We start from the raw sequence: 22934 nt of genomic DNA on the forward strand, positions 1-22934 counted from the left end.
AATGGACAGAGACAGATGAAGGGCATTTGAATAAGTTAAAAGAGGAACTTATGCACCCTCCAGTCCTGAGTTTCCTGGAGTTAAAAAAAACATTTTTTCTATTTGTAAACAGTGCAGAGGGAACCAATTATGGAGTACTTGCCCATTGGGCAGGAGGTAAAAAGCCCGTGACTTGCCTGTCTAAATGATTAGCCCCTGATAGCCAGGGCTGGCCTAGTTGCCTGCAGGCAGTAGTAGCCGCTGCTCTCTTGGTAGAGGAAGCACAAAAGAGAACCTCCAGAGGAGAGATGAAGGTAATCTTCCCCCACAATATAGGTGGGGTGTTGCTCCAAAAAGTTGATAAATGGGTCACAGATGTGAGACTGTTAAAGTACGAGGGAATTCTGATTTCCTCCCTGAAATTGACCCCTCTGGGGGGTCTTTGAGGGGTCTGGGGAGTCTCTATGGGGTCTTTATGGGGTCTGGGGGGGCTCTATGGGGTCTTTATGGAATCTGGGGGTCTCTATGGGGTCTATGGGGGGCCGGAGTGGGTTCTTTGGGGTCTTTGGGGTATCTGTCTGTCTCTCTGAGATTTATGGGTCTCTATGGGGTCTGGGGAGGATCTGTGGGGAGTGGGGGTGGTGTCTATGGGGCAAGGGGGTGTCTGGGTTCTATGGGGCTCTATGGGGCCACAGGGATTCCTAAGGGGATTCCATGTGGGGCAGCCCCACAGCTGGCAGCCCGACATTGAGAATCCCTACCGGGGTTTGGTGGTCTGGGTGGTGCCCGAGACCCTCCAGGTCGTGGTCAAGCTCTATAGGGTGAGTCACGAGGTCCCCTTGCACAAGTCCTCCTTGCACAAGACCCTTTGCATGAGCCCCCTTGCACGAGTCCCCTTTGCACGAGTCCCCCTTGCACAGATGCACTTTGCACAAGTCCCTTTTGCACGGCTCCCCTTGCACAAGTCCCCCCCCCACATTTTGTACGGAGGTTCCCACAGCTTCATCCCTCCCCCCCCGCCCCCCGGAACCATTGAGCGCGGTCTCGGAGCGTGACGGACTTATTTCAGAACGGGATTCACTTCCGCCACAACGTTCCGCGTCGCATCGTTGCGTGACGTCACTTCCGCGCGACCGCAGTCTCCCGAACGAGCATGGCGCTGAACGCGGCCGGTGCGGAGCGGCCTAACGGAACCCCCCCACCATCAATCCCCCCAGAAAGACCCCAAAACGCCCCAAACCTCCATCAACCCCCTCAATACCACCCCAAGACCCCCCCCCCCGGCCCAGAGACCCCCTCAGAATCCCCACTAAACCCCGCCAGGATCCCCCTTAGAGACCCCCCTTCCTTACACCCCCTCTCCCTCATCCCATAAACCCCCACAACTCCCCCCTTAATAACCCTTACAAAGCGCCCCCCAACCGATCCTCCCCCATAGAGACCCCCAGAACTCCACCATAAAGAGCCCCCCCCCAGATCTCAACATCCCCCTTAAAGGCCCCCAGAAACCCCCTCAGAGAACCCCCCCATCCCTACCCCCCCCATTGCTACCCCAACCCCCCCAGTGCCCCCCCCGGCCCCTTCCCGACCCCCCCCCCCCGGCCCCCTATGACAGTGGTTCCCGTTCCCGCAGGCGCCGACCCGGATTTGTGGGGGGGGGCGGCGTTAGAAGAGAGGATGGAACGGCAGGAACGGATCAGCCGGGCCATGGGGCAATACCTGCTGCGGGGCTACCGCATGTTGGGGAGCTGCTGCCCGCAGTGCCAGGTGTTGGGGGGGGGCTGGGGTAGAGATGGGGGGCTGAAGAGGGCTTGGCGGGGTATTGGGGTGCTGTAAGCAGGGGAGCTGCTGCCCACAGTGCTAGGTGGGGGGGGTCGGGAAGGGGCTGGGGGGGACGTTGGGGGGGGTTGGGGTATCAATAGGGGGCTTGGGGTAGCAATGGGGGGCTGGGGGGGTCTAAAGGGGCATTAGAGGTGCTGCATGACAGGGAGCTGCTGTCCCCCCTAGTGCCAGGTCGGGGGGGGCCCTGGGGGGGTCGGGAAGGGCCACTGGGGGGGTTGGGGTAGCAATGGGGGGTCTGGGGGGGTATTGGGGGTGCTGCATGATAGGGAGCTGCTGTGCGAGGTGGGGGGGTCAGGGGGGCTTTTGAGGGGGGTTATGGGGTGGGAGGGGGGTGTCAGGTTTGGGGTCATGGGGTGGGGTTGTGGTGTGTGTGTGTGTATGGGGGGGCATTAATGGGGTCAGGGTGGAGTTTTGGGGTGGGGGGATGTTATAGAGGGGTCTGGGGGGCATACTGTTGTGTGTGTGGAGGGGAAACAGTGTAGGATGGGGGAGTTCACAGGGACCCCCCATTTAACCTGTGTCCCCCCCATCTTTTCTCCCCCCCCAGACCATCCTCCTACAGGACCATCAGCAGCAGCTCTATTGTGTCACCTGCCAGGAGCTGGAACGGGATGAGTGTGTGTGGGGGGGAGTAAAGGGACATGGAATGGGGGGGGGGGTTGGGGGTGGGGAGGGTCGAGAGAGGAGGATATGGGGGGCTTTGGGGGCGCAAGGGGTTGGGGATGGGGGGGTGAGGAATGAGGCTGGGGGGGGCAAAGGGTTGGGGATGGGGGGCGTGAAGATATGGGGAAGGGTTGGGGCGGGGGGGCATGGAATAGGGATGGGGGGGGAGGGATGGAGTGGAGGGGGATCTGCAGGGGCTAGGGGTTGGGGGGGGGCTGGGAGTCTGGATGAGGGGTCTGGGTGGTGGGGCGGGGGCACTGGTTATGGGGGATATATATGGGATGGGGTGGGGGGGTACTGGGGATGGGGGGTGATATGGGATGTGTTCGAGGTGGGGGGTTATGGGGTCGGGGGTTATGGAATGGGGTTTGGGGGGGTCACAGGGGTTATGAGATGGGGGTGAGGTATGGGATGGATTATGGGGTGGGGTGGGGGGGGTTCACAGGGGTTATGGGATAGGATGGAGGCTGGGACAGGTTATGGTATGGGATGGGGGGGGCTCACAGGGCGGATAGGATGGGGGTGAAGGGAAGATGGGGTTATGGGATGGGGTGGGGGGGTTTACAGGGGTTATGTGATGGGGTTGGTTGGGGGGGGCGCTCACAGGGGATGTGAGAAGCCCCCTCCCCCCTTTAACTCCCATTAACCCCCCCCCTTTAACTTCCACCCCCCTACACCCCTTTTCCCACAGCCCCCACCACCCCCCACAGCCCCAAACAATGCAAAGGGGCTGCAGCAACAGCCGGGCAGCCCCCATCCCCCCCCAAATCCCCTCCCCCTATTTCCTCCCCTTCTTCTTCCTCCCCCCTCCCTCCCCCCTCCCAGCTGACCGCGGAAGCAGAAGCTGCTCTATGGGGGAAGTTAAGGTGGGCGACCCGAGAGTTGCCCCCCAACCCAACAGCAGAGGGCAGCACTCAGCTCTGCGTCCTCATCCGCTCCTGTGCTGAAGCTCTGCAGGCATTAAAGGGGCTCGGGGTGACCCCCCAACCCCATAACAACGAACCCCCCCATCCCATAAACAACAACAACCCCCTTCCCAAAGCGGGACCCCCCTGCCATAAGCCATAAAGGGTTTTATCTGATCCCCCTGCAATAAGTGAATGCTGGTGGTTGTTTTGGGCTGCTCAGTGGGTTGGGGGGGGGTGGGGTTATGGGGCTGAGTTTGGGGGCTGTGGGATGGGTTTGGGGTCTATAGGGTGGGTTGGGGGTTATGGGGCTGAGTTTGGGGGCTGTGGGATGGGTTTGGGGTCTGTAGAGTGGATTGGGGGGGGAGTATTTGGAGTCAGTGGGGGTACTTTAAGACCCCAGTTTATTTGGGGGTGGGGATCTCTTTGGGACCAAATTAGGGGGCACTTTAAGTCCGACTTCTTTTCGGGGGGTCACTTTAAGACCCCAATTCTTTTGGTGGGGGCACTTTGGGACCCCAGTTCCTTTGGGGGGGCGGGGGGGGCACCTTAATACCCCAGTTTTTTGGGGGGGGTTCTTTGGGACCAATTTGGTGGGGAAGGGGGGCACTTTGAGACCCCTTTTTTTTGGAGGGGGGGGCACTTTATGACCCCAATTCCTTTGGTGGGTGGTTCTTTGGGCCCCCAATAATTATTGATGGGGTGGGTGGGGGGTCTCTTTGGAACCAAATCGGGTTGAAGGGGAAAGGTGGGGGCAATCTTTAGGCCTGCGGCGCCCCCCAGTGGTCACCCACAGCCACTACAGGGGACCTGGACCTGGACCAGCCAGCAGTGCGCTCTGGCAGCTCAGGAAGCAAATGGGATCCTGGGCTCCATCAGCAGAGGGGTGGTCAGCAGGGATAGGGAGGTGATTGTCCCTCTCTACTCTGCTCTTGTGAGGCCCCATCTGTTGTACCGTGTCCAGGTGTGGAGCCCTCAGTACAAGAAAGACATGGAGATTTTGGAAAGGGTCCAGAGGAGGGCCACGAAGATGATCAGGGGGCTGGAGCACCTCCCCTATGAGGACAGGCTGAGGGAGTTGGGTTTGTTCAGCCTGGAGAAGAGAAGGTTGCGGGGTGACCTCATTGCAGCCTTTCAATACCTGAAGGGAACTTACTGCCAGGAGGGGAGTCAACTCTTGGAAAGGGCTGACAATAGCAGGACACGGGGAAATGGTTTTAAGTTAAAAGAGGGAAGATTTAGGTTGGATGTTAGGGGGAAGTTCTTCATAGGAGAGTGGTCAGGCCCTGGAACAGGCTGCCCAGGGAGGTTGTGGATGCCCCGTCCTTGGAGGTGTTCAAGACCAGGTTGGACGGGGCCATGGGCAACCTGATCTAGTAAATGTGTATGTTTGGTGGCCCTGCCAGGCAGGGGGTTGGAACTACATGATCCTTGAGGTCCCTTCCAACCTGGGTCATTCTGTGATTCTGTGACCTTTGTGCCCTTCCATGTGGGGGGTGTGTGCAGAGCTTAGGGGTGGGGGGGCCATATAAGTGCATATGGGGGGCGATGGGGGGGGTTTGGTGTGGGGTGGGGTCTTTGGGGGCAATGTGTTGGGTTATGGGGGTTGTGGGGGGTTTATGTGGGGCAATAGGGGGGTTATGAGGGGTTACGGGGGTGTTATGAGGTGTCGCCTCCCGACCCGGTGACAAATGAAGGCTGCTGTGTGAAAGTCCCGTGCCTCCGCACACGGGGAACAGCCGGGACTCGCACACAGTGTGTAATGCCCAAAGTACCAGTTTAATGCCGCGCCCCAAACCCTATATCATGGTATGGGTGACCGCCCCTGTCAGACACTCGTGACCTCCCTGATTCCACCCCTGGTGCATGCAGGCACCACCTACCCAATACCCAACAGGGTTGCGAGCCCCAAAACCTTGGGGGGACACTTGGGGTTATATGGGGATGTGAGACCCCAAATCCTTGGGGACACATTGGGGACACCTGGTGGGGATGTGGACCCCAAAACCTTGGTGTGAAGCTGAGGATGTGGACCCCAAAAACCTCATGGGATGCACCTGAGGATGTGGGGTTGTGAACCCCAAAACCTTGGGTTGACGCTTGGGGTTATATGGGGACATGAGATCCCATATCCTTGGGGCCACCCAGTAGGGACATTGGGAACACGTGGTGGGGATGTGGACCCTAAAACTTTGGGGTGATCCTTCTGGGGACATTGAAGACACGTGGTGCAGTAGTGGACCCCAAAAACCTCATGGGATGAAGCTGAGGATGTGGACCCCAAAACCTTGTGGGGACCCTTTTGGGGACACTGGAGATGTGGACCCCAAAAACCACAAGGGGTCAAGCTGAGGATGTGGGGATGTGAACCCCAAAACCTTGGGGGGACACTTGGGATTATATGGGGATGTGAGACCCCAAATCCTTGGGGACACACAGTGGGGGCATTGGGGACACCTGGTGGGGATGTGGACCCCAAAACCTTGGAGTGAAGCAGGGGATGAGGACCCCAAAAGCCTCATGGGGTGAAGCTGAGGATGTGGGGATGTGAGCCCCAAAACCTTGGGGGGACACTTTTGGGGACATTGGAGACACCTGGTGGGGATGTGGAAACCAAAAACCTCATGGGATGAAGTTGAGGATATGGGGTTCTGAGCCCCAAAACATTGGGACACAAAGAGCATCTCACTACCACACAAGTCCAACACAACAAGAGTAGCAAGGGGATGCAGACTCTGTTCCAGGCTGCGAGCCTGTTCGTGTGTGCAAGACAGTTAAAGGCTGCGAGACTGTTCACGGGTGGGAGCCTGTTCAAGGCTGCGAGCCTGTTCAAAGCTGAGCGATTGTAAGCAGGTGGGTGCCTATCTGAGGCTGCGAGCCTGTTCGAGGCTGTGATCCAGGTCGCGGGCTGGAGCATGTTGGAGGATGTGAGCCTATTAGCGGATTGAAGCCAGTTTGAGGCTGCAAGACTGTTCGTGGGTGGGAGTCTGTTCTCAGGTGGGAGCCTGTTCGAGGCTGCGAACCTGTTAGAGGCTGAGAGCATGTTGGAGGGTGGAAGCCTGTTTGAGGCTGCGAGCCTGTTCAAAACCAGGAGATGGCAAAGCAGTGAAGCCCGGGCCAGCAGACTACAACGTAGGCCGGGTAAGGCAGCTGCTCAGCTCTTCCTCTCTGCTTCACAAGCCCAGCCTTCATGCCTCTCCCCCTTCCCCTGAAGCTTCATCCAGCCAAACAGCTTCTGGCTGCAGGGACCAAGTGCAGGACAACAGGTCTGCTCCCTGCCCTCTTGCCACCTCCAAGCAGAGGAAGGGAGGAACAGCACAGCACACAGCTTTTCCTTCCTCTGCTTCTATTCCCTTCAATGGGATGTGTTGGTCCTTCACAAGCTCTTCTGGAGGATGCAGCTCAGAAGGGCTCCAAGCAGCACACCCCCAGCATAGGAGAGTTAGCTGCGAGTTTCCAGGTGCACAGCCAGCCCTCTTTGAGACAGGAGGGGCCCGTAAGAGCACATGTAAGACCAGCACACCTCCCTGAGCCAGCTCTGCTACAGCAGGGAGCCGCACCAGCTCTGCACTGGTGCTCAGCCCTTCCCAGAGAGGCACCAGGGACTGTCTGGGACTGGGAGGGGTGCAGGACAGAAGGGAGCAGGGCAGCAAAGAAGGGCCCTTTTGCTGATCTGCCTTTCCTTTCTGCCCTTCCAGGTGATGCTGATCAAGCCCCAGGTGCCTGCCTCCACTTTTGGGATCCGGCATTCCCTCTACACAACCCCTCTCATTGTGGAGTAAGACAGCAAAGTCTGGAAGGCCGTGGTTGCTTTCCTGGAATGGGAGGGGAGGAGAAAAGAAAGAGCAGCCAACTGCCAGTTTCCTTCTGATTCCATTTCCCTTAATCCAGTTGGGCTTTTGCCCATTATACTGTTAGATGTTAGTGTTAGGAGTAAGCCATTAATAAATTAATTCAGTAACTTTATGTATACCTTCTTGTTACCATCAGGTAGATGTCAGTGAGATGGCTGGGCGACTTAAACACGTGCTCGTGATCATCTGCCAGCTTACAGGATGGCCGGCAGCATTTCCTTTACCCGTGACAACACCTGGCTTGGCCATAAATACATTCCTGGAACAAAGGTTGAAGGGAAAATAATGAGACACGGAGGCAAAAAGAGAATAAAAAGCAACGGATGGCAACAAATATAGAGAAAGCAAGTAGGAAAGCTAACCATAGCACAGCAAAGCAAAGCAAAGCAAGGCACAGAATGGAAAAAAACAAACTTGCAGGAATGGAGGAATGTGGGAAGAAGTGTGCCCCTGCTTGCCACAGGAGCTGCACTGGGAGGAAAAGAATCTGGGCCAGAATGTAAGAGGAACTCCTTTGGGTTCTGGGTTTGAAGCAAAGCTGAGAAGCCATGCCCAGGAGGAGCTGTGGGCAGCTCCAGGCCACCTTGCTGTCTCCCCAAGAGATCAGGTACATGGGCAAGGCAGCGGACTGAAGTGTTGGCCAGAAACAAGCATCTGTGTGGAGGAAGGCAAAGGGCGGAGGAGGATCCAGGGTAGCTACCAGGCATGGCCTTGCTCAGCAAGGGGAGGAAAAGCCTGGAGGGCATGAGCAGGGAATAGACAAGGGCAGGCAGTAGGTGTGAAGCTGGGAGCAGAGAATGGTTTGGGTTGGAAGAGACCCTGAAGATCACACAGTTCCAACCCTCCTGCAGCAGGCAGGGACACCTTCCTCTACACCAGGGTGCTCCAAGTCCCACCCAGCCCGGCTTTGTGCACATAGACAAAGACAAGCCATGTCTGCCCCCAAAACCTATAACGGTCACTCAAGGGGACACACAGCACCTCTCATCATTTCATTACTCTGCAGACAAGGTTTAAAAGCAGAGCACTGACCCGTAACCAGCAAAGCATCTTCCAGGTCTCCAGACCTCCCAGATTTAATGCTGTCTGTTATGTCCTTGATAGAAATGCCTCTGTACACATCCCAAACTAGGAGGAAGAGTCCATGGTAGAGAGTCAGAGAGATCCCAAGGGCCATTTGGCAAGAACAAGCTCCTCACATGCTGCAAGAACATTCTATCATTCCTGCAGCACTGCCAGATATATCAGGACTGTCCCACTAAAATAATTCATTTCCATTGCTAACAGTCCTGCTAATTGCCCTACCACAGCTGTTACCATTTTCAAGACCTTCTACTTCAAGCTGGCAGATGAATTTCTCAGCTCCTCTCCCCCTGCCCCAATGGTGGGCACACTCCACGATCTCTGCTTTCCACGCTAGAGCAGCAGCAAATTGTACTTAGGTTTCTGAAGTCCCTTCCAGTCTCAGAAGGGAATGAAACAGACCGAAGGGAATGGATGCAATGGGGCTCTCGCTAAGACACCCGTTGACCCAGAAGAGCTTGCACTTACTCAACACCTATGAAGCTCCTATAAAAGCATCACACACAAATAAGGAAGGGAAGAAAAGCCCAGGACGCTGTGGAGGGGTCCTGCCTCTGAGCGGGTGATGCCTGTTCCATGTACAGAGGACAGACATAAATTGTACCTCATCTATTCCCCACTTCCTCTCCCCCGCTTCGTACAGGCACTCATAGACATTATGGATGGCAAAGTAAGGCTCATGGAGAAGACTGGGTATACACAAGATCTTTAATTCATTGGTGGTAGAGAACTGCTGGCCTGTATTTGTCCAGATCATGGATATTTTCCAACAAGCACCATCCAGGCATGGCAACTCACAGCTGAAATGTCATTGCCCCTGCCAAGTAACTTGCCTGCCTAGAGACGTCTCATTAGAGACTCGCAAACAGGAACAGAACCCATTTATTACTATTTCACAGGTTGGTTTCTCTTCACCACACATCACATGCACAAGAACAGATTGCTCTTGCAAGGAAGCACGTTCCTACACACCTGAGCATCCTGCTGAGCAAGGGCATCATCCACATACATTCCCTCATCTCTGTTACCCTGCAAAGGTTCAAGGACAGAAGACACAGCTCAGCACAGCATCTACTGGAAGCAACCCTTGAGAATTCCCCACTCAGAAACAGCTGCTGGAGATGGCTATTGGAGTCCTTCAAAGGGAATACTAGCTCACAAACACAGTGACACATCTCAAATGTGCTTTGGGCTTCCTTCTGAAACGAGCAGCAACCCACTTTACTGGGACACTGAGAAAAGAGCCCATGGCATTCATGCACACCCAGAGTCAAAATCCCCTCCCTGCAGAAGATGGGTTTGAGGAGCAGGCCATGAGACACATCGGGTGAGAAAAAGCCAGCCTGGAGCTCCTCACTGCTGAGCACAGAGCTGCACCCACAAGAAGATTCGACCCCTTCTCCCCTCGGCTTGGCTCACTTGGCCAGAACTTCAGCAATTACAAAAGAAAGATTTGCAAACCTTCACAGCCCTCCTCACTTTGTGCACATCAGACATGGCGGTGGGAGTCATCATCCCCACCATCACCCTCTCAAAATTCCCACTCAGCAACGTCAAGTCACCAATCAAATCCTAGAAAGCCAAGAGAGGAGGAAGGAGGTGGCAGAAGGTGCAGCCTTCCAGGACAGACAGAACTGAGCTGTTCCCCACTTCTCTTTAGGCTCTAACCCTCCTCAACAACTGCTCTGAACTGAACAAGAACAAAACAACCTTGGTCAAGGAAATTCTCCGCCGACCTTTCTCTTACAGAGATTGGGTTGTTTTTCACTTTTCACCCGAGTGACACAACCACCTTCACACATCTCTGTAGACCTTTTAGGTGATTGGAACTTGCTGACGTTGAGAAACATGTAGTTTGGTCAAGATGTCAATGATGATATCTTCATCCGTGCCTGCAAGAAACAAATGGAAGCCAGTCAGGCTGCTTGCACAAGAATCAGAAGTGCCCACTGGTCTTGTGCCGCCTCCAGTCCCCTACACAGACAGTTCTTAACAGCCCCAGGACTACATCCATGCACACAAAGCTGCCAGGACACACTCCACCAGAGGAGCTGTATTTCAGGACATATGAAAGGCAGTCATCTTTCCACTTCCCAACTATTTCTGGGGCAGCTGTGCAGCAGAGCAATGCAAGCAGCTGCGCTTCCCTGGAACGAACCACCAGAGCAGCCATTCCCAGTGCTGGGGAAAAAAACAAGAAATAAAGTTGACCTGTGGAGGGAGATCAACTTAGCAGAGCCCTTCATGGCCTTCCTGAGTGCTGTGCTTCTTGCTCAGCGCTGAAGCTCGAGATCCCCTTGATTGTTGCCTAAGGCCACAAGAAAAGGATTTAGCAAAGGCAGACTTGCGCCCATGCACACAGAGAGTTGAATTGAAACAAAACAAAGCACATAATAGACGTGAACACAGAGATAGTAAAACTCCACCCACACAAGTGATGTTGTATCAGACTTCTGTCTCAGGCAGCAGTCTATTCTAAGGGGACTTCCCAGGCACATCAGAAAGAAGCCACAGGGGCACAACTATATCGAGTACATAACTCCATGCAGCTGCCCACAGAGTCTGCAGTGAAACAAAAGCTGGACCACCTTGCATCTGTGTTCAGTCCCACCAGGCCTTCTTCCTAGCAGATCTCCGTGTCAGCCATAAAGCAGTGTGCTCCCATCACAGCCCTGGCTACTTCTCTTGGAGCAGGTAAGGACCATTACTCAGCACCATTCCTTTTGCTCTACCAGGCACTGGTGAGGCTGCACCAGGAGAACAGTGTCCGGGTCTGGGCTCCCAGTATAAGAGACAGCTGGACACGCTAAAAAGAGTCCAATGGAGGGCTACCATGATGGTGAAGGGACTGAACACCTCTTCTAAGACAACAGCCTGAGAGAAGTGACTGCTCAGCCTGGACAAGGGGAGCTCAAGAGGATTCCACCCATGGCCATCAATCCCTGCAGGAGGAACAGAGAGAATGTAGCCAGGCTGCATCCAGTGGAGCCCAGTGCCAGCACCAGAGGTTGCCACCAAACATCAGGAGCACTCCTGCACTGTGTAAGTGCTGCAGCACTGGCACAGAGACCCACAGAGGCTGTGGGGTTTCCTCTGGGAGATTTCCAAACCCATCGGATGTGTTCCTGGGCACCAATTCTGCTGGCCCTGTTGCAGCAGGACCTGGACCAGATGGGCCCAGATCTCCATTCCAACATCAACCATTCCGTGCTTCTGCAACACAACACGACATGCTGTGTTTGGCTCAAACTGGCCATTCACAAACAGGTTTCTTCCTCCTCCTGCTCAGTGCCATCTCTGTGGGATCACACTGCCTCCTACGATCCAACTCTGTTCCAATCAAGGTCAACACCAAAACAGTGCTGACCTTCATGGAGCCTGGGCTTTGGAACACAGGCACAGGAATAACCACTGCATGGGTGGAACCTTGTGTATTTCTAAAACATGCTTCTAACTGCCCTGTTCAAACTGTGATGCAGAAACAAGGTTGCATTCCCAGCACAGCCAGGCAGGCCGGCACCAGCCCCAAGGCATCAAGCCACAGCCTGAGAGGCCATCACCAGCCCCGGGGCTTAAATCCATGCCTGGCAGGGACCCCGGCCTGCAGGCTTTTGGCCTGGAAGGGCTTCCCCGGCCTGCAGGCATTGGAGCTGGCAGTGCCCCGCAGAGCAGACAGCTGGCTTTTAGCCTGGCAGGGCCCCCCTAACCGCATGACCAGCTTCAGGCCTGGCAAGGTCCCCCCCAACTGCCTGGCCGGCTTTTGGCCTCACAGGCCCAGCAGGTCAGGCAGCCATTTAGTTGCCTGGCACGGAGCCCCGGGCAGGCTGCATAGGAATCCCCAGGCCGGACAGCCGGCTTTTGGCCTTCCAGTGTTTGCACAGAAAGCAGGAAACTCAGCCCACATTTCTCTTCTGGGCATCCCAGGGGCTTCCTGTCAATGCAGGATCACTTGTGCTGGTGGTGTCGTATCTCAGGGCCCATCCAAGTCTCTGCAAGCCTCTGGATCCCATGAGGCTGTTTCTGCCCTGCCTGCTGTGCTGCATTTGGGAGGGCGAGAAGAAGGAGATGACTGTGCAGCCCCTTCCCAAAGCCTTTCCCTGTGCCCTGGCTTGTGTCTCTGAACAGCGGGAGAGGGCTCCTAAGCTCTGTCCCTACGCTGGATCAACTCCAGCTCTTCCTCCAGCCAGCCCATAACCCTTCCACGCCTCATTTTTCTTTCACTTGCCGGGAGTCTGGATTCCCACCTTCGGCTCCTTTGACATCATCTCCAAAGAAATCAGGACTGCAAACGGGATCATGACTTGGCAGTGGCTGATGTTTCATCATCGGGCTGAAAGGAGAGACGCGTCCATCAGTGGGGAGGCAAAGAGCCACCAGAGCTGGATGCTGGGCAAGGAGCACAGACCTTGTCTTCTATGGGGCTGCCCGTCATGGAACGCTACTCAAGGGACGGGAGGGCAATATGCAAAGGTCTGGACAACAGCTCTGGAGTCAATTGCCTTTCTCTGCTTGCCCAGAGCCGGCGGGGCAGCCCTCCCCAGCATCTGTCAGCCCAGCACCCTCCCAACGCTGGTGTCAGCGATGTGGGGAAGAGTGTGGGCTGAGCAGAGCAGCTGGGCCAAAGGAAATGGATGTGCAGCCAGAATGGGGTGAGGATGGGGGGGAAGGATGGAAGGGGAAGGATTGGGGGAAGAAAGGACTGGGGGATGGAGGGGGAGCCCTTATGGGGCTCTGTGGGGTGTCTGTGGGGGGAAGGGGGTGAAAGCAAGGGGGGGAAGCCCACAGTCAGCACTTCTCCTGCCATACCTGCAAGAGGGTCTCGGGGGACTTTGCGGAGGAAAAGAGGGGAGAAAGGCGGCCTTTCCCACCGTAACTCTTGGTTGTCCTCTCCGCATCAACAGTGGCACCTGAAATAAAGATGGACAGACGTGCACTGGGACGGCCCAGAGACAAGCTGAAGGAGGGAATGCTCATTCCCCAAAGCTCTTGGCGGGGCTCTGGGGTGCAGAATCCCTCCTGCTGTGTATGGGAACTGCTGAGTCCTGGCCTGAAGCGCTGATTGGGGAAAGGAGCCGGTCAGCCCTGGGAGCAGAGGGGAAGGGTTTGTAAAGCCTCAGAGATGGGGGATTTAGATGGGAAGTGAGGAGGAAATTCTGGACCCCCGGTGGACAGTGAGGCCCTGCAACGTGCTGCCCAGAGGAGCCATGGAGGCGTTGGAGACCAGGTTGGATGAAGCCCTGAGCACCTTGATGCAAAGCCCTGTCAATGGCAGGGAGTTGAGCTGGGATGGTCTTAAGGTCCTTTCAGACCTCAGCCAGCCTAAAGCTCTGTGAGATATCTGTGACAGAAAGCAGAGCTGGGCAGGTTTTGGGGAGCACAAAGCTGAGGGTAGTGAAGAGCTGTCTACATACCCAGGGGTTTCAGAGCCCAGTTGGGCATCCAGTTGCTCTTTTCCACAGCTGCCTCCATTGCGTGCCGTGTCAGCTGCAGAATTTCCTCTCTCTTGAGTCCATGGATCCCGTTCTCTTACAGGACATCAGAGAGTGACTCGACAATGAGCTCCTTCCTGGCCAACAGCTGAATCAGTGGGTTCCTGAAGGCAAAGGCAAAGCAAATCTTGTTCAGCAATGTCCACCCTGCAGGTCAGAGTTCCAGTGCCACGAGGTGAAGGATCCCGGGGAGTTGTGCCCTTCCTTATCCCCCAGCCCCTTTGGTTCCTTTGCTTTGCCAAAGGCTGCATGGAGCACACAGCCAGCTGAGGCCACGCTGCAGAGCCAGGTGCATGGCAAGGAAGTGTCCTTACCCCATAGACAGGAGCTCTTGCCTAGGTCCTGCAGACACCACCTGGAAGAGAAAGGCATTGATGGGAGGGAGCACGAGGAGCACGGCCAGAGCTTCCAAAGCAGCTTCCCAGGGAGCCGCTGGCAGAATCTCCTGCTGCTTCCCAGCACTTTGCAGAGGACCGCAGCCTGTGGGCACCATGAGGCTCTTTGGTTCTCTATGAGCTCTTGTGCAGCTCTGTGGGGTCTTAAAGAGCATTATGGGGCTCTACGGAGTGTCTGTGGGGGCTCTATAGGGCTCTATGCGGTGTCAGAGCATCTGCTGCTTCTCCGTTTGCTTTCCCATCCCCCCAGACTCCCCAGTGCCACGGATGGGCCAAAGGCTCCTTCTTCCCACGCGCTGTTGCCTTCAGCTCCGTGCTGGGCACTGGGCAGATGCTGCCACACCAAAGCCCGTCCTGCTGCCAAGGCAACCCCACCCGGCTCCGCACACAAACACAAACCGCCCTCCTGGGATCCCGCCACTCACCCTTCCTTTGCCGGCTTCTCTCGCTCACCTTCAGGGCAGCGCCGGCCCCTCCAACCCGATGCAAACCGGCTGCCTACAGTTCAGCCTCCAAAGGACGAGCAAAGCGCGAGCCACGGCTCGGCACCCGGCACAGCGCCCGCCGCGCTGCCCTGCAGGCAGCGTCCCAAGGCCGCACCGACAGCTCGATGCTCGCACGGCCTTCCCCGGGACGAAGCCGCCCCCCGGCCCCCGCCGCACTCGGTGGCACCACACGCATCGCCTCTGGGTGCCGGCAGCGCCGCCAGCTCCTCCCCCGACAGCCCCTCCGTGCCCCCGCACCGAGGCCCGACCCCGTTGGCAGCACAGAGCCCGCTCCTCCTGACCCCATTCACAGCACAGAGCCCGCTCCTCCTGACCCCATTCACAGCACACAGCCCGCTCCTCCTGACCCCATTCACAGCACAGAGCCCGCTCCTCCTGACCCCATTCACAGCACAGAGCCCGCTCCTCCTGACCCCATTCACAGCACACAGCCCGCTCCTCCTGACCCCATTCACAGCACAGAGCCCGCTCCTCCTGACCCCATTCACAGCACACAGCCCGCTCCTCCTGACCCCATTCACAGCACACAGCCCGCTCCTCCTGACCCCATTCACAGCACACAGCCCGCTCCTCCCGCTCCTCCTGACCCCATTCACAGCACACAGCCCGCTCCTCCTGACCCCATTCACAGCACACAGCCCGCTCCTCCCGCTCCTGACCCGCTGGAATGAGGAGTAAAGGGGGTCAAAGGGGAGAATTAAAGGTAGTTTGTAGAAATAAGGAAACTTGAAGGTAACAAGTAAAAGAAACAAGGGGCCTGGGAGAGTCCCCCCACAACTCCAGCCGTCCCCTTCTGCCCCACACGTCCACTTCCAGAGTTCTCATCCTGCCCCCCATGTCCTGGCTGATCTTTCTGCCCCCCAAGTCCAACTCCCGAGCCCTCACTCTGCCCCACAAGTGCAGCCATCGCATCCAGCCCCCCAAGTCCAGTCCTGTCCTTCTGCCCCCCAAGTGCAGCCATCGCCTTCTGCCCCCCAAGTCCAACTCCAGGACCCTCCTTCTGCCCCCCAAGTTCCCCGATTCCATTCTGCCCCCCAACTCCAATCAACTCGTTCTGCCCCCCATGTCAATGCAGCTCAGTCTGCCCCCCAAGTCCATTCAATTCAGTCTACCCCCCAAGTCCAAGTCCAGTTTTACTCTGCCCCCAAGTCCATTCATCGCATCCTGCCCCCCAAGTCCAGGTCCAGAGCCCTCAATTCTGCCCCCCAAGTCCATTCATTTCATTCTGCCCCCCAAGTCCATTGATCCAGTTCTGCCCCCCAAGTCCAACTCCAGTGCCCCCATTCTGCCCCCCAGGTCTACTCATCTCTCTGCCCCCCAAGTCCATTTAGGTTACTCTGCCCCCCAAGTCCACTCATCATCGTCTTCTGCCCCCAAAGTCCGATCCCTTCAATCTGCCCCCAACTACATCCCTCTCCTTCTGCCCCCCAAGTCCAGCGCTATAGGCCACCATTAAACCCTATAGAGCCCCATAGACACCCCATAGAGCCCCATAGACACCCCACTCTCAGTCTGCCCCACAAGTCCAGCCACAGCATCCTGCCCCCCAAGGCCATTCAGCTCAGTCTGCCCCCCAAGTGCACTCATCACCTTCGGCCCCCAAAGGGCAGCCATCACCATCTGCCCCCCAAGTCCATTCAGTTCATTCTGCCCCCCAAGTCCAGTCGTGTCCTTTTCCCCCTCAAGTCCATTCATCGCATCCTGCCCCCCAAGTGCTCTCATTGCCTTCTGCCCCCCAAATCAGTTCAGGTCACTCTGCCCCACATATAAGGTGCCCTTATTCTGCCCCACAAGTCCAAGTCGTCTCATTGCCTTCTGCCCCCCATGTTCAGCCCCATAGGTCTCCATTAAACCCCATAGGAACCATAGAGAACCATAGACACCCCCTAGAGACCCACAGATACCCCATAGTTACCCCATAGAGCCCCATAGACACCCCATAGAGCCCCATAGAGACCCCATAGACACCCCATAGACACCCCATAGAGCCCCATAGAGCCCCATAGACATCCCATAGAGCCCCATAGAGCCCCATAGACACCACACAGAGCCCCATAAAAACCACATAGAACCCCATAGATACCCCATAGACACCCCATAGAGCCCCATAGAGCCCCATAGACATCCCATAGAGCCCCATAGAGCCCCATAGACACCCCACAGAGCCCCATAAAAACCACATAGAACCCCATAGATACCCCACAGACACCCCATAGAGCCCCATAGAGCCCCTTTGACACCCCACTCTCAGTCTGCCCCCCAAGTCCACTTATCACCATCTGCCCCCCAAGTCCATTCAGCCCATTCTGCTCCCCAAGTCCGACTCCAACCTCTCCCTGCCCCCCAAGTCCACTCATCGCATTCTGCCCCCCAAGTCCAACTCACTCCAGAGTTCTGCCCCACAAGTCCAGGTCCAGAGCCCTCATTCTGCCCCCCAACTGCATTCAGTTCGTCCTGCCCCCAAGTCCAACCATCACATTCTGCCCCCCAAGTCCAATCTTGGCCTTCTGCCCCCCAAGTCCATTCAACTCATTCTGCTCCCCAAGTCCAGCCCCATAGGCCACCATTAAACCCCATAGAGCCCCATAGAGACCCCATAGTGCCCCATAGACACCCCATATCACCCCATAGAGACCCACTGAACCTCATACAGACCCCATAAAGCTCCATAGACAATATAGAGCCCCATAGACACCCCATAGTGCCCCATCGAGAACCCATAGCCACCCACAGAACATCATAGTGCCCAATAGGCACCACATAGCACACCATAGCCACTCCATAGTGCCCCATAGCCACCCCATAGTGCCCCATTCTGCCCCATAGACGTCCCATAGAGACCCATAGAGCCACATAGGCACCATACAGTGCCTCATAGCGACTCCACAGCACCCCATACTACCCCATAGCGCCCCATAGACACCCCATAGAAACCACATAGAGCTCAACAGAACCCCATAGAGCCTTACAGCCACTCTATAGTGCCCCATAGTGCCACACAGTGCACCATAGAGCCCCATAGAGACCCCATAGCGCCCCACAGCACCACATAGCATCCCATAGTGCCCCATAGACACCACATAAGGACAAATAGCTGCCCCATAGACACCCCATAGAGCCCCATAGGCACCCCATAGCGCCCCATAGAGACCGCATTCTTCTGCATAGAGCCTCATAGCAAACCATATTCACCCCATAGCACCCCATAGTGCCCAATAGAAGCCTCGTAGTGCCCCATAGATACCCATAGCGACCCCATAGTCACCCATAGCGACCCATAGGAACCCAAAGATACCCCAAAGCACCCCATAGCCACCCTACAGCACCCTATAGCCACCACATAGTGACCCATAGCGCCCCATTGGGGCCCAAAGAGACCCCATAGCACCCCATAGCTACTCCATAGTGCCCCATAGCAGCCCATGGAGCCTCATAGACTCTTCATTGTGCCCCACAACACCATATAGAACTCCATAGGAACCCATAGACACCTAGTACTGCTTTATAGAGACCCATAGACACCCCATAGTGCCCCACAGCAACCCACAGCAAAACATAGCACCCCATAGTCACCCCATAGTGCCCCATAGCCACCCCATAGTGCCCCGTTCTGCCCCATAGACATCCCATAGAGCCCCATAGTGCAACACAGTGCCCCATTGAACCCCATACAGACCTCATAGAGCCCCATAGACACCCCATAGTGCCCCATTCTGCCCCATAGACATCCCATAGAGACCCATAGAGACCTATAGACACACCATATTTCTCCATAGAGCCCCATAGGCACACTACAGTGCCCCATAGCCACTCCACAGCACCCCATACTACCCCATAGCGCCCCATAGACACCCATAGCATCCCATAGAAAAACAGAGGGACACATAAAGACCCATAGCGCCCCATAGACACCCCATAGAAACTCCATAAAGCACAATAGAACCCCATAGAGCCTTTCAGCCACTCTATAGCGCCCAATAGTGCCCCATATACACCCCATAGAGACCCCATAGCGCCCCACAGCACCACATAGCATCCCATAGTGCCCCATAGAAACCCATAGAGACCACTTAGAACCCCATAGAGCCCCATAGACACACCATAGTGCCCATAGACATCCCATAGAGCCCCATAGACACCCCACAGTGCCCCATAGAGACACCATAGCCACCCATAGAAACACATTGTGCCCCACAGCGCCCCATAGACACCACATAGCCATGCATACTGCCCCATAGATCCTCGTAGACACCCCATAGAGCCTTATAGAGACCCATTGAACCCCATACAGACCCCGTAGAGCTCCATAGACACCCACAGAACACCATAGAGCAAAATAGCACCCCATAGGCACCCCATAGTGCCCCATTCTGCCCCATAGACATCCCTAGAGCCCCATAGTGCCCCACAGCGCCACACAGTGCCCCTCTGAACCCCATACAGACCTCATAGAGCCCCATAGACACCCCATACTGCTCCATAGAGCCCCATAGGCACCCTACAGTGCCCCATAGCCACTCCACAGCACCCCATAGCGCACCATAGACACCCATAGCATCCCATAGAGACCCATAGACACCCCATAGAGACCCCATAGACGCACATAGATACCCATAGGTTGACACTGGGACACACAGGGGGGACACTGGGGAAACTGGGACCCATAGAAACCCATAGACAGACATAGAGACCCCATAGAGACCCCATACGGGGACAATGGGACCCATACAAACCCCATAGAGACCCATTGAAACCTCATAGGGACACATGGGGACCCATAGAGACAAATGGGGGGAAACTGGGACCCACAGGGGGACATAGGAAGACATAGAGCCCCATAGAGACAAATAGGGACAGACTGGCACTCATAGAGAGACATAGAGACCCCATAGAGCCCCATAGACACCACATAAAGCTCCATAGACACCCTACAGAGCCCCATAGTGCCCCATAGAGCCCCATAAAAACCCATAGAGCCCCATAGCGCCCCATAGCCATCCCATAGACACCCCATAGAGCCCCATAGATACCCCATAGAGCCACATAGACACCCCATGGAGCCCCACAGACACCCCATGGAGTTCCATAGAGCCCCATAGTAACCCCATTCTGCACCACTGTGCCATATAGAACCACATAGCGCCCCATAGGTAGCCATAGTACCCCATGGAAACACATAGAGCCACATTGACACCCCAGAGTGACCCATAGCGCCCCATAGGGGCCCAAAGAGACCCCATAGCACCCCATAGCTACTCCATAGTGCCCCATAGCAGCCCATGGAGCCTCATAGACACTCCGTTGTGCCCCACAGCGCCATATAGCACCCCATAGGGACCCATAGACACACCATACTGCTCCGTAGAGACCCACAGACACCCCATAGTGCACCACAGCACCCCATAGTACGCCATAGTGCCCCATAGATACCACATAAGGACCTATAGCCACCCCATAGAGCCCAACAGAACCCCATAGAGACCCATAGAGATCCACTGAACCCAATACAGACCCCATACAGACCCCATAGAGACGCATAGACAACCCATAGAGCCCAAAGTCACCCCCTAATGCCCCATAGAGCCCAATAGAGCCCCATAGGGACACCATAGCGCCCCATAGAACCCCATAGAGCCCCATAGAGAACCCATAGCCACTCACAGAACACCACAGAGCCCAATAGGCACCACATAGTGCCCCACAGCCACCCCATAGTGCCTCATTCTGCCACATAGACATCCCATAGAGCCCCATAGTGCCCCACAGCGCCACACAGTGCCACACAGTGCCCCATTGAACCCCATACAGACCTCATAGAGCACCACAGAGCCCCCATACCCCACATAGCGCCCCATAGACACCACATAGAGCCCCATAGAGACCCATAGAGCCCCATAGACACACCATACTGCTCCATAGAGCCCCATAGGCACCCTACAGTGCCCCATAGCCACTCCACAGCACCCCATACTACCCTATAGCTCCCCATAGACACCCATAGCATCCCATAGGAACACAGAGGGACCCATAAAGACCCATAGCGCCCCATAGACACCTCATAGAAACCCCATAGAGCCCAACAGAACCCCATAGAGACTTACAGCCACCCTATAGCGCCCCATAGTGCACCATAGCACCCCATAGTGCCCCGTAGCCATCCATACTGCCCCACAGACACCACAAAAGGACATATAGCTGCCACTTAGGGGCCTATAGAGCCCCATAGGCACCCCATAGCGCCCCATAGCAATCCCATTCTTCCGCATAGAGCCCCATAGCGCCCCATATCCACCCCATAGCACCCCATAGAACCCCATAGTACCCCATAGAGACCCATAGCGACCCCATAGTCACTCGTAGCGCCCCATAGGAACCCAAAGATACCACAAAGCACCCCATAGCCACCCTACAGCACACTACATCCACCCCATAGTGACCCATAGACACCCCATAGGGGACCAAAGAGACCACAGAGCACCCCATAGCTATTCCATAGTGCCCCATAGCAGCCCATGGAGCCTCATAGACACTCCATTGTGCCCCACAGCGCCATATAGAACCACATAAAGACCCACAGACACCCCATACTGCTCCATAGAATCCCATAGAGACCCACTGAACTCCATAGAACCCCATAGACACCCCCATAGAGCCACCTAGAGCGCAATAGAGCACCATAAAGACCCCAGAGCGCCCCATAGAACCCCGTACTGCTCCATAGACACCCCACAGAGCCCCATAGAGAACCCATAGCCACCCACAGAACACCATAGAGCCCAATAGCACCCCATAGGCACCCCATAGTGCCCCATAGACATCCCATAGAGCCCCATAGTGCCCCACAGCGCCACACAGTGCCCCATTGAACCCCATACAGACCTCATAGAGCCCCATAGACACACTATACTGCTCCATAGAGCCCCATAGGCACCCTACAGTGCCCCACAGCCACTCCACAGCACCCCACATTACCACATAGTGACCCATAGACACACATACCATCCCATAGAAACCCATAGGGACCCATAAAGACCCATAGCGCCCCATAGACACCATATAGGGATCCCATAGACACCACATAGTGCTCCATAGCTCAGCATAGAACTCATAAAGACTCATACGGACACACAGCGCCCCATAGCCACTCCATAAAGCCCCATAACCATCCCATAGACACCCAATAGTGCCCCATAGACACCCCATAAAGCCTCATAGCCACCCCATAGACACCAAATAGTGCCCCATAGACACACCATAAAGCCCCATAGCCATCCTATAGACACCCCATTGAGCCCCATAGACACCCCATTTTGCCCCACCGTGCACCATAGAACCACATAGTGCCCCATAGGTAGCCATAGTACCCCATGGAAACACATAGAGACCCATAGACACCACATAGACACCCCAGAGTGACCCATAGCGCCCCACAGGGGCCCAAAGAGACCCCATAGCACCCCATAGCTACTCCATAGTGCCCCATAGCAGCCCATGGAGCCTCATAGACACTCTGTTGTGCCCCACAGCACCCCACTGCACCCCATAGGGACCCATAGACACACCATACTGCTCTGTAGAGCCCCATAGACACCCCATAGTGCCCCACAGCACCCCATAGAACCCCATAGTGCCTCAAAGACACCACATAAGGACCTATAGCCAACCCATAGAGCCCCATAGACACACCACAGAGATCCCATATCACCCTATAGTGCCCCATAGACACCACATAGTGCCCCCTAGACACCCCATAGGACCCCATAACACCTCATTAATATTTAATTAACTAATTAATAGAGCACATAACGAACGATGCTCGCCCCCCGGATCTCTTTGATCCTATGGCAATGGCGGAGGACATTGAGGATGGAATAAAACCCCATAGGACCCCATAGAGCCCCATAGAGCCCACATAGAAACACCGCAGAGACCCATAGGACCACACAGAAGCCCATAGGAGCCCATAGAGACCCTTAGAACCCCATAGGGCCTTATAGAGCCCCATAGGACCCCATAGAACCCCATAGAGACCCATAGAGACCCTTAGAGCCCCATAGAACCCCACAGAGACCCTTAGAGCCCCATAGGCTCACATTATAACCTGTTCTACCCATTATGACGCCACCTAGTGGCAGCGGATGGTATTGCAGGCCCCCATAGTACGCCATAAGACCCTATAGGACCCCATAAGACCCCATAGACACCCCATAGAGCCCCA

At 55.8% G+C, this 22934-nt stretch overlaps 1 protein-coding gene and 1 long non-coding RNA gene across 13 annotated transcripts; one reads left to right on the forward strand and one right to left on the reverse strand.

Annotated features, from left to right (window-relative positions):
• The first annotated feature begins 1106 nt into the window (after window positions 1–1106).
• On the forward strand, window positions 1107–7355 carry LOC146759166 (protein ZNRD2-like). Of its 3 annotated transcripts, none has more exons than XM_085510591.1 (4): window positions 1107–1151; window positions 1613–1746; window positions 2369–2431; window positions 7087–7355. In XM_085510591.1, the coding sequence occupies exons 1-4, from the start codon at window positions 1133–1135 to the stop codon at window positions 7258–7260; spliced, it is 390 nt and encodes a 129-aa protein (XP_085366717.1). In that variant the 5' UTR covers window positions 1107–1132; the 3' UTR covers window positions 7261–7355. The 3 variants fall into 3 exon arrangements, with proteins under 3 accessions (XP_085366717.1, XP_085366719.1, XP_085366718.1); XM_085510593.1 differs by lacking the exon at window positions 7087–7355 and adding an exon at window positions 3175–3577; XM_085510592.1 differs by lacking the exon at window positions 7087–7355 and adding an exon at window positions 3309–3577.
• On the reverse strand, window positions 5150–15299 carry LOC116652673 (uncharacterized). Of its 10 annotated transcripts, XR_014932392.1 has the most exons (9): window positions 14636–15299; window positions 14130–14170; window positions 13738–13919; window positions 13133–13233; window positions 12571–12656; window positions 10063–10218; window positions 9299–9355; window positions 8276–8371; window positions 5150–7502 (listed from the first exon to the last, which is right to left on the reverse strand). It is a non-coding gene; the product is annotated as an uncharacterized LOC116652673 (long non-coding RNA). The 10 variants fall into 10 exon arrangements; XR_014932401.1 differs by lacking the exons at window positions 8276–8371; window positions 9299–9355; window positions 10063–10218 and having other exon boundaries at window positions 5150–7204; window positions 7363–7502; window positions 13195–13233; window positions 14636–14924; XR_014932399.1 differs by lacking the exons at window positions 8276–8371; window positions 9299–9355; window positions 10063–10218 and having other exon boundaries at window positions 5150–7204; window positions 7363–7502; window positions 14636–14924.
• Between the last annotated feature and the right edge of the window lie 7635 nt (window positions 15300–22934).

The sequence above is a fragment of the Coturnix japonica genome, chromosome 10, assembly GCF_054131305.1.
Source record: "Coturnix japonica strain WE chromosome 10, WE-NBRP24, whole genome shotgun sequence".
In the NCBI taxonomy this organism is placed as follows: domain Eukaryota; kingdom Metazoa; phylum Chordata; class Aves; order Galliformes; family Phasianidae; genus Coturnix; species Coturnix japonica.

Excerpts from the sequence above, each read along its gene's own strand:
- LOC146759166 (XM_085510593.1), top strand. Across the intron at positions 1,747-2,368 it reads GCTGCTGCCCGCAGTGCCAG|ACCATCCTCCTACAGGACCA; the intron begins GTGTTGGGGGGG and ends CTCCCCCCCCAG. Across the intron at positions 2,432-3,174 it reads CCTGCCAGGAGCTGGAACGG|GCCCCCACCACCCCCCACAG; the intron begins GATGAGTGTGTG and ends CCTTTTCCCACA.